Source organism: Etheostoma spectabile, chromosome 11 (assembly GCF_008692095.1).
Source record: "Etheostoma spectabile isolate EspeVRDwgs_2016 chromosome 11, UIUC_Espe_1.0, whole genome shotgun sequence".
In the NCBI taxonomy this organism is placed as follows: Eukaryota; Metazoa; Chordata; class Actinopteri; order Perciformes; family Percidae; genus Etheostoma; species Etheostoma spectabile.
Genome location: NC_045743.1, coordinates 16973037 through 16991108, shown reverse-complemented (window position 1 = coordinate 16991108; position 18072 = coordinate 16973037). Strand labels below are relative to the sequence as shown.

At 40.4% G+C, this 18072-nt stretch overlaps 1 protein-coding gene across 2 annotated transcripts in view; it reads right to left on the bottom strand.

The window, feature by feature from the left end:
* The window catches only part of dpp10 (dipeptidyl peptidase like 10), a 207935-nt gene that overhangs the window by 55619 nt on the left and 134244 nt on the right, over window positions 1-18072 (bottom strand). For both annotated transcript variants that reach the window (XM_032529936.1, XM_032529935.1), the window contains exons 4-5: window positions 8090-8184; window positions 7884-7958 (exon numbers count right to left, since the gene is read on the bottom strand). In XM_032529936.1, the coding sequence (XP_032385827.1) occupies window positions 7884-7958; window positions 8090-8184 (170 nt within the window). The remainder of the gene's footprint in view (window positions 1-7883; window positions 7959-8089; window positions 8185-18072) is intronic.

The window sequence follows — 18072 nt, the reverse complement described above, 5'->3', positions numbered from 1 at the left end:
GTCAAACCCACACAGTGCGTCGCACAGTGGGAAAGGAAAAAGAGTATGCATAGTAAGAGAGGGATAGAGAGACAATGTAACAAATGTCCCTCACCACATTTGAATGCCGTCGCTTGGGATTGAAAGCACTGGTCCACAAAGACGCCATAAGATGACATGCAGAGTGAAAAAGTGACCAGGCTGCAAGGATTTGTGCTGACAAGAGAATTACAAGATGTCTGTCAGCGAGGCTGAAGAACACGAGCCTGTTGTCGGCAGTGATAAACAGGAATCCCAGAGATTAGGAGCTTTTGTCAGGCTTAATCGCTGCGTGATACAGATGAAGTCAGATAACTGTGTGTAATCCTACAGATGGGTGACGCTAAAAGAGCTTTCACCAACACCCGATATCAAGAGACCCCTTCAATCCCTTAGGAATCAAATCCATAACAAGAAGAAGTAATGGTGGCTCGTTAACCGGACTTTGTCCTGTAACTTAAACAAAATACAGTTAAAATACAGAACTGTTACTGTTAGGCATATGTGAAATGTTCTCATACAAAGCTACTCAGTTAGTAAACTCCTGAAAAAAACCTCTTCTTTAACCTCCCAAACCGACCTCCACCTAAAGTTGTCGGAGCACACATTTTGCAATTTCGAAATGAATCTTGAATCACTTGCTTTTTTTGTGATACATTTGTTTTATTTATTTTTTAGTTAAAAATGAACAAAGCAAAACAATTACAAACAACACACTGAGACGTGGAATGCGTCCCAGAGCCGAAAACCACAGAGAGACAAGAGACAAAACCACACATGCCGAAACAGACACACACACACAGACAGACACAAGACAAGGGACCAATCACACGCGCAGGTTTTGGTCCCGAAGACCTCAAAGAGTCAGCGATGCTGTGCCAAGTGTCCAGGGTCCTTTCCAGCGCTCCATTCAACATTTCCATGTACACAACATCCAGAATTTGGCCATTCAGAACATGTGTAGATATGAGCCTTGTGCTTTAATTGGGCTGAAAGTGCATAAAGGGCTGTTCATTATTTTCATGTGGTGCATTTTCACAGGGGTGAGATATGTCCTATGAATTAAACTGTAGTGAATCTACTGATGGTCTGGATTTGGAGGTACTTCTGGAATGCTAGGCCATACTTCATGCCACCGACCTCGTACGTTGTTCTTGTTAGCGATTCTGCTCCGAGTAACTCTAACGAGCACAAAGTGGTAAAATATCAAAGTTGGAAACATATAAAAAAAACTCTTTGACAAGTTTGGGCCAGGAGCTACACCTTAAGCCCCCATCTCTGTCCAGCCGATCATACGACTCCAGTTAATCACTTTCTATGGACAATTTCTGTTAAAATATACAGTCAGAAAACTGTTAATACACAGTTATGTCTTATGTGTCTTATGTATATGTGTAGCTTCTGAAACCAGCACTACTGAAACATAGAACAACGTATCAGAGCCTGCGAGGGATCAAAGCGGGAGATTAACAGCAGACTGGTTCACTAATTTTAGAGCAGAGCCAGGGTCCCTTTGTTATATTTTGCTCATTCATTACAGGTTTCCACAAACTGCAAGCACACACCTCACGGTACAATTCATGGATCAAAGCGGGGGATTACAGCAAACGACATTAACGCTCGGTCTCAGCAACAAAAAGAAAAACACTTTTATAAAGCTGTCATGGCAAAAAGTCATATCATGAATAAATAACTTAGGTGTGTGCTTATTAAATTATCCCCCCAAAAAGATATTTTAGGCCAAATGCATCAATGTCTTGGCATATTGGTGCTTGATCAAAATATTTCCACAATGAGATTTTTACTAAATAATCATCAGCAATGTGGACATATTGATGAAGTGGGTAAAGACGAGTAATAAAACCGCTGAAAGGGTCTGGGAAGTCGAGAAAATCACATCAGGATACTGTAAGGCAGCCTTTAAAACCAGGAAAACACAACACCAAAACCTTTCTCTTATCATCATTGCAATATCTTAGAGAAATATAACTTACTGAGTTTTGATAGTTATTGTAAATTTTCTTCATTGTGCTTAATTTATAAAGTACTTCATGGCCCGGCGCCACCTCCACTGCTGGAGTTTATTAAATATAGACACGGGGACTGTGAGGTTCCTCTCAGAAAAACCTCCTTCAGCCATAAGGCACTCTCTATTAAAGGCAGTGCATTATGGGACATACGTCCTCCAACTATGAGGGAGCGTCCCACTTTGGGCTCCTTTAAGAGCCAGGTGAAGCTAACCAAACGTACAACCACCGCTAACTTGTGTTTCCATTTTTCTACTAATGAATTGTCTTGTTTTTTCTCTTTTTTCTTCTTTTCTTTTTTTGTTTCTTCCTGTTTTTATATACTAAATGCTACTATCCTTTGTCTTTTTTTACTGTAACTCCATCCTGCCTGTTGGACTGCAGATGGACATTAGCTCTCGGGCTACAATCTGTCTCTACTTTTAGCATTTTTATTCTGTCTTGTCGCTGATGCTGGATTTTATTTCAAGACCGGTCCAGACCACAGCTGCTTTTTGACTATTTTATTAAAGCATTTCTCATTCACACTTACGGCAATGAAACAAGTGAATGAAGAAGAATCTTAATTTGTGTTTAAATGGGAATGTGTATTTTTCAGCTCAATTTGAGGAGTGCCTAAGGTTAGCATCGTCCCCATTTTATCGTGTCATACAGTGTGGGACTCTCACTGTTCTGGTCTTGGTCTTGACCAGGTCTGAAGCCCTCAGTGTCTCTGTCTTGTCTCGGTCTCAATACACTCAGCTCTTCATAAGGACTTGGTCTGGGTTTAGGTGGTCTTGACTACAACACTGCTCCAGTCAGATGCTTCACAAAGCCCATTAGCACATAATGATAGGACGTGAGCTTAGAGGCACCTGGCTGATAAAAGGACTCACTGTCACCTGTCACAGATGTAGCCGATCACATTATAGCACAAGAACAATACTTGAAAACTAGAGACCGTCTCACACGCTGTTTCAAACGTGGCCTTTGTCTTGACCTCAACCTCACACCCGGAAGGTTTTTCAGCTGCATCTCGCACGGTTAGGACGCCATCGCATTGACAACGTCTGGCCTCAATCACACAAAGTACTCAGAACCACCTCTCTGGTAGATCCCACTATACACACACACACACACACACACACACACACACACACACACACACACACACAGGTGAAAACAATACCCTGACGCGGCTGTTAACAACTATAGCAAAAGACAAAGTGCAGATTTCAATCAATTTAACGGCGTGTGGAGTAATAGTGACAGGGGTAAGGACATATTGGCATATTGTACTGTTTTAGATGATTAAATTACAGTTTTTTTCCAATTGCTAACACATTAAAAGGACATGCATATCACAATTATTTAAACACACTTACTTTACTTGACGCACAAGTCTACAAAAGTCTAAACACATTTCCTGCTTTACACACTTTTTGCAATTTCAAATGGCACCATGTGGATGCACTGAACATGGTTCTCTGCATGTTTATGTAATATAAAGTCACAGGTTTGCCATTTCTAAACACTGCCATTCAAAATGACTCTACACAAGCTAATATGTGCCTCCTGACCAAACACCTCAATGGTTAATTGTTACCACTTCAATCAGGAAGTAAGCACTATGAATGAAGACCACAGGTGAGCACCCGTTTTTTTTTTTTTTTTATATATATACAACAATGGAAGATGCTGCATAATTATTTTTCTTGCCACTTTTTTCTATATAATTTTTCTGCAATTTCTTTTTAAGTTTGGTTTTATTTGAGCATTTGTATTGCTACATGTAGTTTTGGCAATTTGGGGGTGTGGTTTTGTTGATTGTGTTAGGTATTTTGATAACACCTTTGATAACACCAGCCTAGTAGCTGTCACAAAGAAGAAATTCCTCAGGAAGAATACATTTTTTCCAATAAGAGGCAGTAATGTCTTTAGAAAACAGCCATAGATTTGTATTTAGTATGATGCTAAACCAGCCTAACGCATTACCACACCATACCACACCATACCACACCATACCATATCATACCATACCAAACCACACCATACCACACCACACCATACCACACCACACCATACCATACCATACCATACCACACCACACCACACCACACCACACCACACCACACCATACCACACCATATCATACCATACCATAACGTACCACACCATACCACACCATACCACACCATACCATACCACACCAACCACACCATAACGTACCACACCATACCACACCACACCATACCACACCACACCATACCACACCACACCACACCACACCATACCATACCATACCATACCATACCATAACGTACCACACCATACCACACCATACCACACCATACCATACCACACCAACCACACCATAACGTACCCACCATACCATACCACACCATACCATACCACACCACACCACACCACCATACCACATCACACCATACCATACCACACCGTACCGTACCACACCATACCATATCATATCATACCACACCACACCACACCGCACCGTACCGTACCACACCACACCACACCACATCATACCATACCATACCATACCATACCATACCATACCATACCTACCATACCATACCATACCATACCATATCATACCATACCATATCATACCATACCATACCATACATACCATACCATACCATATCATACCATACCATACTGTTACCAGGTCAACGGCCACATCTTGGCCAATCCAGAAAGTGTGACATCCTATACTCCCAACACTACCTTATTAACTTTAGTTTTCCAGTTATTTTTGGAATTTATGGTCAATAAACCTCATTTATAGTCAAATATACCTAATGATTGAGTTAGAAAAGCAGAAATGCTATAAAATAGAATTAGACCCAAAATTAATGAAAGTAGAGATTTGTACTTGGCAAAGAGCGTTGGAATCAATCATGTTATTTTGGGGAATTAAAAAGAACATTGATATAGGACAACATGAGGAAGGACAACATGAGGACAACATGAGGACAATATGAGGACAACATGGGGGCAACATGAGGACAACATGGGGGCAACATGAGGGCAACATGAGGACAACATGAGGACAACGTGAAGACAACATGAAGACAACATGAGGACAACATGAAGACAACATGAGAACAACATGAGGGAAACATGAGGACAACATGGGGACAACATGAAGACAACATGAGGGCAACATGAGGACAACATGAGAACAAAATGAAGACAACATGAGGACAAAAGGAGGACAACATGAAGACAATATGAGGACAACATGAGGACAACATGAAGACAATATGAGGACAACATGAGGGCAACATGGGGACAGACATGAGGACAACATGATGACAACATTAAGACAACATGAGGACAACATGAGGACAACATGAGGACAACATGAAGACAACATGAGGACAACATGAGGGCAACATGAGGACAACATGAGGGCAACATGAGGACAACATGAGGACAACATGAGGACAACATGAGGACAACATGAGGGCAACATGAGGACAACATGAGGGCAACATGAGGACAACATGAGGACAACATGAGGACAACATGAGGACAACATGAGGATTGACCAAGTGCTTTAAGTTACATGTGTTAATCATATTTTAGCTGTCAGGGGCAGACACTGCAGGGAAAAGAGATGAAATTCTGTATTTTATAAAACGAGATTATGTGAATTGAACATTTAGGAGATAGGGCTGCACTCTGAAATGTGGTTTTTGGATGCATACAAGTCTTTTCACCAGATGTCTGCCCGCTAGGAAGCTTTGGTCCATCTCTTGTGTTTCTCTGCAGGGATTACACGCTCAGCACATTGTGCATCTCTGACAAATACTTTGTCATAAATAAGAGACACACTGTTTCCACTGCAGTCAGCAGCGTCCACACAGGCAGAAACTTCATGAATTATACATTAAACACCTCACTGCTCACCGGTGTCATTAGAACAGTTGACTGTACATATTCAAAGCTGTACTCTGATTTAATAAAGAACAAACTGTACAAAGTGAGAATGGTTTCTTTCTAGCTGTTATAATGTTCATATTCATTGATATTACTTATGGAACTACGGTTAAAATTGGTTTGGGGATTTTAAAATCTTTATTCATCAATGTTCTTTATGCTTTGGCTTCTTTTAAAAGTGAGTCAGAGGAGACTCAAGTTAAGACCTAGTGTTCAAGGCTGGGACTGGTGATATTTCATATTTTAATGGTTCAATTGGCTGCACATTTTTTCGGTATTAGGTATGTTGGTTCATTTATGTTATGGTATTTTGATTATTTGTTAAAAGGAGACAGTTTCTAGGCTGTCATGCCTAGAAACGCGGTCCTGAAACTGCAGCTTCCCATAAAGCAGGAACATGCTGATTGGTTGAGGACTCTTCCTACAAACGGCTTCATCCTGAAATACCTCCTCCTGCGAGATCCATTACAAAGGAAGGTGTTACAAACCCGTATTGTAGTCGTAAGTTTGCATGTTTAAGTCCATTATTAGGGCTCACAAAAACATCTTTACAAACTAGATTAGAAACAGACCACTGGCAACATAACCTAGTTTATGCTAAAACTAAACTGGCGTGTGTCTGTTCGCTGCATTGTTTCAAATCTTAACGTCAAACTTTCCATGCAAATTTAGCAAATGGGTTCAGATGAATTGCCTCGTCACTAATCCTCCCAGTTCATCCCTTCCAGAGTGGAGGGTCCAATTTGCATATATCTCATTTGACATCTTCTCTTTTCTGATGGAAAGCTGGCAATTACGGTTCAAGCTGGCCCCGCTGCTCTATTAGTGAACGAATGTGACCTGCCTGTCGCACACAGGCCACGGGGGAATTTTAAGCACCCCCCCCCCCCCCCCCCCCCAACCACGCCCTTGTCAAAATGTATCAAGCACTAGGTAGAAGTACTGTATCTTCAACCCTGAGAGTCTACTTTAGCAGTCTTTATAACTGTGGAATCTCATTTCATAAACAATAAAACACAAGGAGTGAGTGACAGGGATGGAAAGTCGGCTGGGCCGCTTTTATCATGACATCTTGACATCTCAAAATTGTGTAACTCTTCAAAAACCAATAGTCTGCTTAGTCTCATATATAGTTCCTGCTTGTCCCTTAAGTTGCTGTGAACAGTAAAAACTAGTTATGTTGAGTGGAGGGCTGACACAAGATGTACTTTTATATAAACAGTACATATATATAATACATATATATATTATTATTTTGGGCTTTCTGTGGTCTTTATTTAAGGTGACAGCTGAAAACAGCAAAGGGGAGGGGGGGGGGGGATGACATGCATGCAACAAAGGGCAGCAGGTCTGATTCCTACCTGCAAATGTTCCAGTAAGGCCTAAGCCAGGTGAGCGACCATATCTTTACACACTTTGCCAGATAAGACTTTTTAAAGGTAATTTAAATCCTTTTTGAATCTGGCTGGTATCAACATTTAGCATGGTGGTTTTTCAAAATAAGAGCATGCTTGAATGCATTGCAAAAAAGTGGCAATTCTGAATGAAACTGAATATGCGAATGTCACCACAGGATCAGATTGAATTGCCCTTTTGTTTCAATTGCTTAATAAGTCGAACCTCACGTTAACATGTGCTGTCATCTTTCTACACACTGTCCTGTCATCGACACCTTCACCCGACACCGATGCCGTAACCATCGTTAACATCATATTCATCTGAGTGAGTACATTGTTAAACACAGAAAGCGGGAATAAGAGCAGAGTCTCGTATGCAACGTATGAAAGGGGTGAAAAGGGGTGTATGATATTGTATGAAAAGAGATGTGAAAAATCTGAAATGCCGTCTGTCTTTTCTCACCGCAAACCCATTCATGTTTAAGAAACGTACCTGTTTCACATCATAAGCGAAGAGGACATACTTCAGATCGGGGGAGACGGAGTACTTCGCTACGTTGAAATTTATCTGGAAGTAAGAGAGAGAGAAGGACACAGAGAGATAGATTTACTGTCTGCAATGCCAATCATTATGGAAGCATTTCCAGCATGAGACATCCTCATGATTTAACATACAGGATGTCAAACTACTATACTTACAAATGTTGTGTTCGTCAGGACAATCTCGGTCTCGTTTGTGAGGATGTTGAACTTGATGACGTGGCCATCGCTGTTTCTGTAGATGACTTCAGAGTCTGGGAAAAGAAGCATGAGGGACAAAGACAATAAACATCTGTAGGAAGGAAATTGAATTTTGAAAGCTGTCCTGGAACAGAAAGCCATTACAGAGAAAAACATCAAAGTCAAAGCAACCCAAAGCTGCCGTCCTGACTCTACTGAGAACTGCAAAGACGCTGTTAACAACACGTGCTTTGTAAGCCTCTTCGTTTCCTCGCGGTAAATACCAGACAGCCACACACGCTCACATTGATTAACAGTGAGAATCAAAAGTTGGATTTCGTCGCCAGACCAACACAAAGGGACGAGCTACATTTTCCTCTTCTGGGTAACACAGCGTGCTCTATGTTGATGAGGAGAGCTCTGTGTGCTTCCTACGTCGCCTTCCAGGAAGCTAACCCTGAGCTCAGCCCTAAACATAATCATCGCCGCGCTGCCTGGAAGGACACGTTGGGGCAAAACACACCAAACACCGCTCCGTGTGCCGCGGCCGGGGGAAACGTCTCTCGTTCAGAGCTGTGTTGATTGGACTACACGGCATTGTTGGGTTTGTGTCAGAGCCAAATGTTCAGAAAAGTAGCCCAACTCAACAGTCATTGTATGGGGGGTTGTCACGGTAATGCCTTTGTGTCGACACAGGCATAGCACGAATAGCATGCACAAATACTCAGAGTCTAAAATGTACACATACATACTGTACATGTGTACACAGGTTAAAGTACAACTTCTACTAAGCATGACGTTAGCAAATGTACCTTTCATACTGATTAACAATTGCAATACACAACATGCTGACTGAAGACAGTAAAACCGATGGAAATAATCTATATTTCTCGTTTGTTTTCAGGTTATTTGATAATTAAATTATTCATTTATGCATAGTTTGGTCATGGAACATTTTCATTACCAACAACGCTACAGCACGAAAAAACCAAATCCTAAAACTCTCCAGTACAGCAGGTCCAGTGATTACCACAGGCTCAGGCAGAAAATCCATCCTAATTAGGTGTCTCCTGATTTGTGTTTTAACTGTTTGCATTATTCATCAGGTTGGCAAATGTACACGTGCATATGAAACTGCTCATCTTTCAGGGAGTGTTCTACTGTTGTGAGTAAATATAGCATTTTTTGGCAAGTAAGTCAGAAAGTCTCCACAGCGTTTTGCCAGTGCGTATGGTCTGGCTACGCCACCTATCTATGCTGGAACAGGGGGAAATACACTAGGGCTTGTTTGCATTTCTTTAAACCAATACACCTAAGCCCCGGATGCTGCAACGGGGTCCTCACAAATACTGTGCAGCATATAGATAGATAGATAGAAGATAGATGATAGATATGATAGATAGATCTAGATAGATGATAGATAGATACGATAGATAGATAGATAGAATAGATGATGATAATAGATGATAGATAGATAGAATAGATAGATAGATAGATAGATAGATAGATAGATGATAGATAGATAGATAGAATAGATAGATAGATAGATAATAGATAGATAGATAGATAGATAATAGATAGATAGATATGATGATAGATAGATACTAGAATAGATAATAGATAGATAGATAGATAGATAGATAGATAGATACATAGATTATGATAGATAGATAATAGATATAGATAGATAGATAGATAGTAGATAGATAGATAGATAGATAGATAGATAAGATAGATATAGATAGATAATAGATAAGTACATGAAGATGATAGATAGATAGATAGATAGATAGATAATAGATAGATAGATAGATAGATAGATGATAGATATAGATAAATAGATAGATAGATAGATAGATAGATAGATAGATAGATAGATAGATAGATAGATAGATAGATAGATAGATAGATAGATGAGATAGATATTTATTGATCCCAAGAAAAATGTGAAATTACGGTGTTACAGCAGCAAAATCAGTCACACAACACAGAATATAAATATAAATGAAATACTAGGAAAAATATACATACATACAATATACATTAAATAATAATAATAGGAATAAAAGAAAAGAAAAGAAAATTTGAATATAAACAGTATGGGAAAACCAAATGTGCAACTGCTTAAATAATATGCTAAATGTAAATAAACCAATTGTGCAGGTTGCCCTTGGTGCAGTAGTGTGGAGTCCAAAACTAGCGGAATGGGAGGGACATGGATGTCGGCTTTATCCCAGAAATGCCCATCCGTTTGGCTAGACTAGTGAGAAAGAAACCAAAAAGTCAGGAAGGAACAGCGACAAAGTCTGGGCACATGCCCTCAGCAGTAAATATAACGTTGTCCACACATGAATCAAAGTGAGTAATGACATTAACAAGTCGACAGTGGAAACATGGAGAGGTGTTGTTTGGCGGCAGAGCCTGACTAACCGTGGTCTTAAACAACAGCAGGATCTGATTGGTAAAGAAGTGGAAGACACGTCACCAGTACAGTTAGAGTCATGTAACTAAGTCAATTCATCTATCCTTCATTTGCTGTACCCGCTTAATCCCGAGGGTCATGGATACGAGTTATAGCCAATCACAGCTGACTATGGGCATGATGCGAGATACACCCTGAACAGGTCACCCACTGTCAATCACAGGGCCGACACGTAGAGACACACAGCGGCTCACACTCACATCTACACCAGCGGGTCCTGACTGGGCTGCACTCGTGCAAAATGACGAGAAGTTACTAATGGGTTGGGGCCGTTTTCTTTTTAGCAAATTCCCGGATTGAACGTCTGGGTAGTAAAACGTGAAACACGTGCATGTGAAAATACTGAAGAGGACATGGCAATGTTTGGGTAGCGTAAGGGATTAGAATGCTGTTGTAAAATATTTCTACATGCAGTATTAATTTTACGAATTCATACGTCGGATCCTCGTGTACCCTGTGGTAAACTGTCTACACAGACCCCACACCTGTTATTTTGATTATTTTGGGGGCTTTCAGGTGGATTAAAGCCTTTCGCAATTAGTGGCAGAGAGACGTGCATCTTCTGTCTGTATGGTAGAGACAGAGAAAGGTTCCATCACATCGCAGAATGCTTGAAAAAGCTGTTTCTCTCTTCTAAAAATGTCCACGGAAACAGCTAGATAGAGAACAGCCCTGTATGTCTATCTGTATATGTGCGTGTGTGTGTGTGTGTGTGTGTGTGTGTGTGTGTGTGAGAGAGTCACGGCTACGTCTCGGGTTATCCAATGCCACTGAGACTCATGTAGTAATGACTAGCTTTACTAAGCCCAGCTGTCTGCCCCTGGTTAATCTCAAACAGCTGCCGGTGCTGCTCCCTCTCTGAGGAAAAGGTTTCCCCGCTCCCACAACGCTCCCACAACGCTCCCACAACGCTCCCACAACGCTCCCACAACGCTCCCACAATGCTCCACCAAGTTCCCTCCTGCTGTTATCAGATGTGGCGGCTGCATCTTCACCTTCACTGTCACACAAACACAGTAAAGCAGTGATGTAAGACAAGACAGAAGGAAGACCAAGACAGCCATTTAACCCTCTATTGCATATGGCAACTAATTCTTTTTCTTAGTCTTTTTCACAATAAACCATGTAAAATGCATTGTTTTTTTTGTTCAATTGTGTAAATAGGTCTTTTATTTTGAAGTCGTACTCATTTGATGACTTCACATACCCACAGAATCCTGTCCTCCCCCCCCCCCCCCCCCCCCCCTTTTCATGTGCCACACTAAACACAAGCTCCAGGATCAGCCAAAATCTAAATGTTTTTCTCAATTTTAGAAGCATTTCTTTGAAAAAAAAAAAAAAATCAACTGTTATCTGGAATAAGTAAACTTTTCTTTTTCGTCATTTAAACCAGTTAAAATGTTGTATTTTTTCTGTAAAAGGCTAAAATTAATTTGTTGCCATATGGCAACATTATGCAAATATTGAGGTGAAATGTGCACATTTTGCCTAATGGGCTCAGATTGAATTACTATAACTTTAGGCTACTCTAACACTATGTTTGCAATAATATTTTAAAACAAAAACATAAAATGTATTCATATTATGTTATTCCAGCCATTATGTAATTAATACATTAACTTAATTATTAATTACACACTAATGTAAATGAATTGCTCTCCAATAAAAATGAGTTATTCCAAAGTAAATCATGTTGGCGCACTCAAATTATCTGTTGGTCCAATGACATTAATAGTCAATAAACCCTTCTGGTTTAAATAAGGAGTTCCTAAAGGAAGATTATGTATCAGAAATATGTTTTCAGTGGCCATATAGTTCAGTAATTGTAAGTCTAGTCAGTGTGTTGTGCTTATTTGTTTTTTAATATTTTTTTGCATTTGCATTATTTAAGCATCCTGGAGTAATAAAACCACATCAAGACATTTTTACCATGTTTAAAAAGTAATTCATGCATTAGAGGGTTGAGACCAATGTCGGCCTACTGCTGTCTTACAGTTTTTTTGCTTACACACTAAAATTAAAGAACAACACCAGCCTATATTTGCACAACAGTAAGTACATCGTCAGCGTCACCCTTTTTGCAAAACTATACTATAAGTGATTTGCAAACACTTAACACACGTGTACGCATTTGACACAGAAGTTAAGCATGCTGTCAGTTCCTTGCATTAATTAATTAATTAAATTAAAACCCACCTATGAACCAACTGGTTCAACTCAGACACCAGGAGCGCAAACACACGACTGTTTAATTGGAGACACACCAATCAGGTTCAAGCACTTCATAAAATGCGGCAGGTAAGTTCATCTGCCTTCAACCAAAATGGAAGACGTCAGAAGAAGAAGAAGAATGAGAGTGAGAGGGGGAATCCACAGAGGAGGAGACGAAGGTAGAGGAAGAGGAAGAGGCCGAGGTGAAGGAGAGGAAGACCTGGAGCCGGAGATTGTGCTCAAAGAAGAAGAAATGTATCAAATGAAATTTGTGTAACACTAGTGGACCGTGTTCATTTGGACATTTCAACAAGTAAACAGGTAAAGGAGAATCTCTTTACAGTTGCTTGTCATATCAGCACTTTTAAGACCCCTTCCCGTGACATTTTACAGCAGGTTACATATATTATTTTCTACATGGGATCGAGGGTCAAGAATGAAAAGGCGGAAGGGGTTCCACAGTCACGCAAGAACAAGAGAGATCATACACATGGTTTGGAATGATGTCAGAGTGTGTGTGTGTGTGTGTTCAGCACCTTGCTTGAGAGCACCTCGGCAGTGCCGAGCTTCCAGTCCACCACCATACTTTGGTCCGCGTGGGGACTAGAACCAGCGACCCTTCGGTTCCCAACCCAACTCCCTAGGGACTGAGCCACTAACCCCCCCCACCCTCAGCTCACTCACCCACTCACTCACCATCACTGCAGACTATCAGCCAGCACAACAAGCACTTTAAACGTGTTTTTATTTGAATAGTATAGTTTTTATTTGTCTGTATGTATCTATAGTATTGTACTGTATAGTGTATTTATTGTATTAGGTTTATACTCTAGTTTTAAGGGTATTACGGAGGGTTTGAGCAATGCAATTTCAATATTTATGGATGAAATAAACTGGACTTGATGGATTCGACATTCAAGACGGTTCTTCCCACGTTGTCGTGCCAACGAGGCTATCACCTGTGATGTTCTCTCCAGATCCGGCTAGGCGAAGAATATAATGTCTAGTATTTTCTCTACTTTTTCAGATCTTTGTTTTGGTCTGTTGTTTTTCTGTGATTGTGACCTGTATTTTCTGTTGTTTGCTGAGCTGACAGTGTTAGCACACTACTGCAGCAGCATAAACACTGGAGCACGTGTTGTTGATTCTCCATGTTGACTTGGATATATAGAGAGAAATAAATGCTATTTTCCTGCAGCATTGGTCTGGTGTAGTGTTTGGTGAACTTATTGTATATTTGCACTTCCTCTGTGTACTTACAGTACTCTAAGCACTGAGATGTAGTATTGCTGAAAGTGTTTAGTTAAGCAACAGCAGTGTGTAACTGGTTCAAACTGAAGGAAGTCAAATTAAATGTGTGTATTTCATATGGTAACAAAATATGGGTTTTTGCAAGAGTTTTTCATTTTGCAAAAGGTCTGAGGTGTTTTGAGGTTGGTGTCTGTATTTACTGTAAGTGTACTATGTATGTACATTTGTGAGCCCCTTGTAAAGAATGTGAAAACAAATTTCCCCAGAGAATATCTATTTATTAAAGACAGGTATACATATCTTCATTGTTACTACAGAGTGCAATTATATGTGTTTCCCCTGTGGGACGGGAGAAGACACAAAATCAATGGTCAGTCTCTTGAAAATTCATCAAATTTGTTGGTGTGAGCACGAGCCGACACACACACACACACACACACACACACACACACACACACACACACACACACACACACACACACACACAACTGCAGGAATGGGATGGGAAGTCCTAGGAGGGATCTAGTATGGAGCCAATGACTTGAAATAGCTCACTTATCACAAAAAACGACATATAACGGAACCAGTGGCAAAAACTAGCCTCCAAATATCTATATATCTCCGATGAGGTAATTTTAAACTGGATGTAATTTTAATCTTTCGGTGCCCTGTGGTGTTAAACCTGAAGTCGGTGCACGCCTATGAGGAATAAATGAATATTAAGAGCTGATAAAACGGAAGTAATTTCTCAGATCTTTAAAACATAGGCCTCTGCGCTGCTCTGCACTTGTCTCCTTAAATAATGAAAATGGTCGTAGCAGAAAAAGAACAAGCTAAGACTCTAATGTATAAGTAATACTCAACGTCTGCACGCCGATGAATAATGAAACACCATGACTTCTTTATGCCACGCTTAACTCTGTAACGTTGGTGGTTTAAGCAATGGTCACTGCACGCCCAATGCTTCCCCTGCAGCTTCTGTGTCTTATTTTTAAGGCAAGTAAATATGTTACATGACGTAGAGCTCTTCATAGCTTCATTTAAGATTATACCATTAATACCTGTCATGTTAGCCAGAAATATGGTGCAAATCAAAATTAAATCATTGTTTTAGTCAGAAACAGGTTTAAATTAAGACTAATGTTTGTGGTAAGCTGGTATTAGTCATGACCAATGAAACCACGTCTTCCTCTTCTCTTTTAAACCCGTCAGTACTCAGTGAGCCTTGAGAAAGAAAGCCAAATGTCTTATTTTGGCTTTTTGTGGAGCAGCGACTGCTGCTTCTGTGCAGAGTGTGTGGATGTGGAGTCGGAGCCAGGAGCGGTGGGATCATGATCTCGATGGCTTCACGGGAACAGATTTCATACCAAAATTTCAGGATGTCATGGGCTACTTTTAACTACAACGCCTCTCCACAAGACACTCGTATTACCCGTATTACCCGTATTACCTAAGAAGATGAACCCAACCCCCCCCCTACTTTCCACACAGATACCTTTTAGTGGATCTTGCTTGTTGGAGAAACCTTGGCAGTCTAGCTGTCTATCCTCCCACATAAAGGGTTGCTATGCTTTACACACTAAAACTCCACCGCAGGATTGCTACGCATACTGTAGCTCACTAGCCTGGTACGCATTTTAGATTTCCAAGTGGTGTTATCAAAGGTGCAGACAAAATGGCTCTATTTGCAGTTAGGTAGGAAATACATTTTACGCAGATTGTCAATCCCAAATACTGAAAATCCTTGGACTGTTCAGACAGTTATTGTAGCTGCCAGCAGAGACAGTTATATACTTTAAGTTCACAGAAGAATGGTTTAATTTAATAAGAAATCATGTATGAATGTAGCATAATATATTTTGTTTTTCTCTGCATTTTCTTTTGCTTTGAAGTGTGTGTGTGTGTGTGTGTGTGTATGTGTATGTGTGTGTGTGTATGTGTATGTGTATATGTGTGTGTGTGTGTGTGTGTGTGTGTGTGTGTGTGTGTGTGAGTGTGTGTGTGTGTGTATGTGTGTGTGTGTATGTGTGTGTGTAATGAGCCAAAACACGATGAATTATGGACATAAAGTGGATCAATCTTGGATATAACAGTGTGGATTTAAAGCCCAAAGAGGCTGAAGTTCCAGGCTGGATAGAAAGAGGCTAGAAAGACAGGGAAAAGACCTCCGTAAACATGAAATCGTCAGGATTTAGACAAAACCGAAAGTGAGTAAATCGCTTGTATGGTTCAAAAGTTATGAAACTATGAATCAGAGGTGCTTTTTTACTCGTGGGCGAGTGTCTCGGGCTCAGAGGGTTAATTACGTGTGCTTCTTCCAAATGACGGCAATTGCAGCACAACAGGAAAGGCCCACAGAAAAAATCAAATTACCAAATAAAACATCTACCTTCAAAATAAAAGCATATAACATTAAACCGTCTCTTGTAACTTTCTTAATTACACCACAATAACTAATGCTCTGTTTCCTCTGTTAGCTGTTAGCTCTGTTAGCGCTCCTTGTTTTTCTCTACCGCCTCTCTCCCTTTGTGATCCGCTGATTAGCGGAATAAGCTCCAGGATACAACAGAATATCGGATCATAACATTCAACATGTTTAATATTTGCGATTTGAAATAGCCATGGCCAGCATGGACTTTGGAGCAGGTCAGGGGACGTAAAAACACTCACACCAGAGTCAAATCTGACGTAGTCTTTAGACGAAATACAACTGGACGCGCTCAAATCACACAGACACGATGGGTGCTGGATCCTCAAAGTGAAAAATCACAGATAAAGGTACAAGCACCTCACTCCACTTGATACTTTTATTGGCACACAATAGACGTTTTGTGCAGCGCCCTTCCTTAGCGTGTGCACAGACGTGCCCGTTCAGTCTTTAGAACCATTACCGGGAGGGGGAATCTGGCCCAGGATCAGCTTTATTCTCATGTACCCAGCATTTGAAAGTCAATAACTAGACTTTGTGATGAAGATATAAATGAAATTAGACGTCTGAAGTCTGACAGCCATGCTGCCCTACAAAGGACAAAAAACCTAAACTCCACCAGAGTGTTGAACTGAGAAAAATGACTTTAAAGTGTTTGGGTTTTCCAGCTAAATTAATTAAAGTTTGGAAACTGTAAATCTGGCAATTAGAAGAAATGTCTTTGGCAAGAGAAAATAACTTCTAAATGATCAATATTTGTTGCTGATCACCATTTACAAAATCATAAAATCATATAGTAACACATCTATAACATGTAGTTATCATGGCCTATATGTCAGATGATTTACTATTACTTGCAGTCATTTACTGTACTTGTATTGCTATCATGTACCGTTACTCAAAACAAAGTCAAAGAGCGATAACTGGTGTCATGGTCTTCTCTCCTGGTTTCTCCTGGATTTTTAGAAGTTACTGTCAAGACGACCCATTACTTTCTCAAAAAAACTACGAAACTGACTCAAGACACATGTTAAAGGATGTCCCGGAAATGTAATGTAACAACAAAGTCACTGCCTTTTGCCTTTGCAGGGAAGCGTAGTCAAGGTCTCTCTTTGTGGACCCGGCCTCTGGACCATGTTCTGCACTAAGTCTGGTTAGTTTTATTTGCCAAATAGTGGCTCAAAAACTGTGTTATACTAAACCTCCTGCTGTGTCCAAAATAACACAATGCATACACTTTTGCGTCAGATAGCACACATGCAGTCAGGCACTTAAAGGTTTTCATTCCACTGGCTGCAGTCTCATAAGTAGAGAGAGGTGGGGGGTTGGGAACAGTGCAAAGTGGATTTTGAGGATGCACGGCCAATGGAGTGCAGAGTCTGAGGGCCAAGTGGGAACTCTGGGCCCAATGTAATATGCATAGCACACAATGAATTACTTAGCGAAGGTTGCGTAATGCTTCTGCAGTCGCTGCAGTTCCTCCAGATGCCACAGCTGGTCAAGCTCAAAGCCAACTTGTTAGAGACATAACACGAGTTCAGACATCTTTCCAAAAGTCTATCAGTAATCTTGTTGATGATGATTTCAATA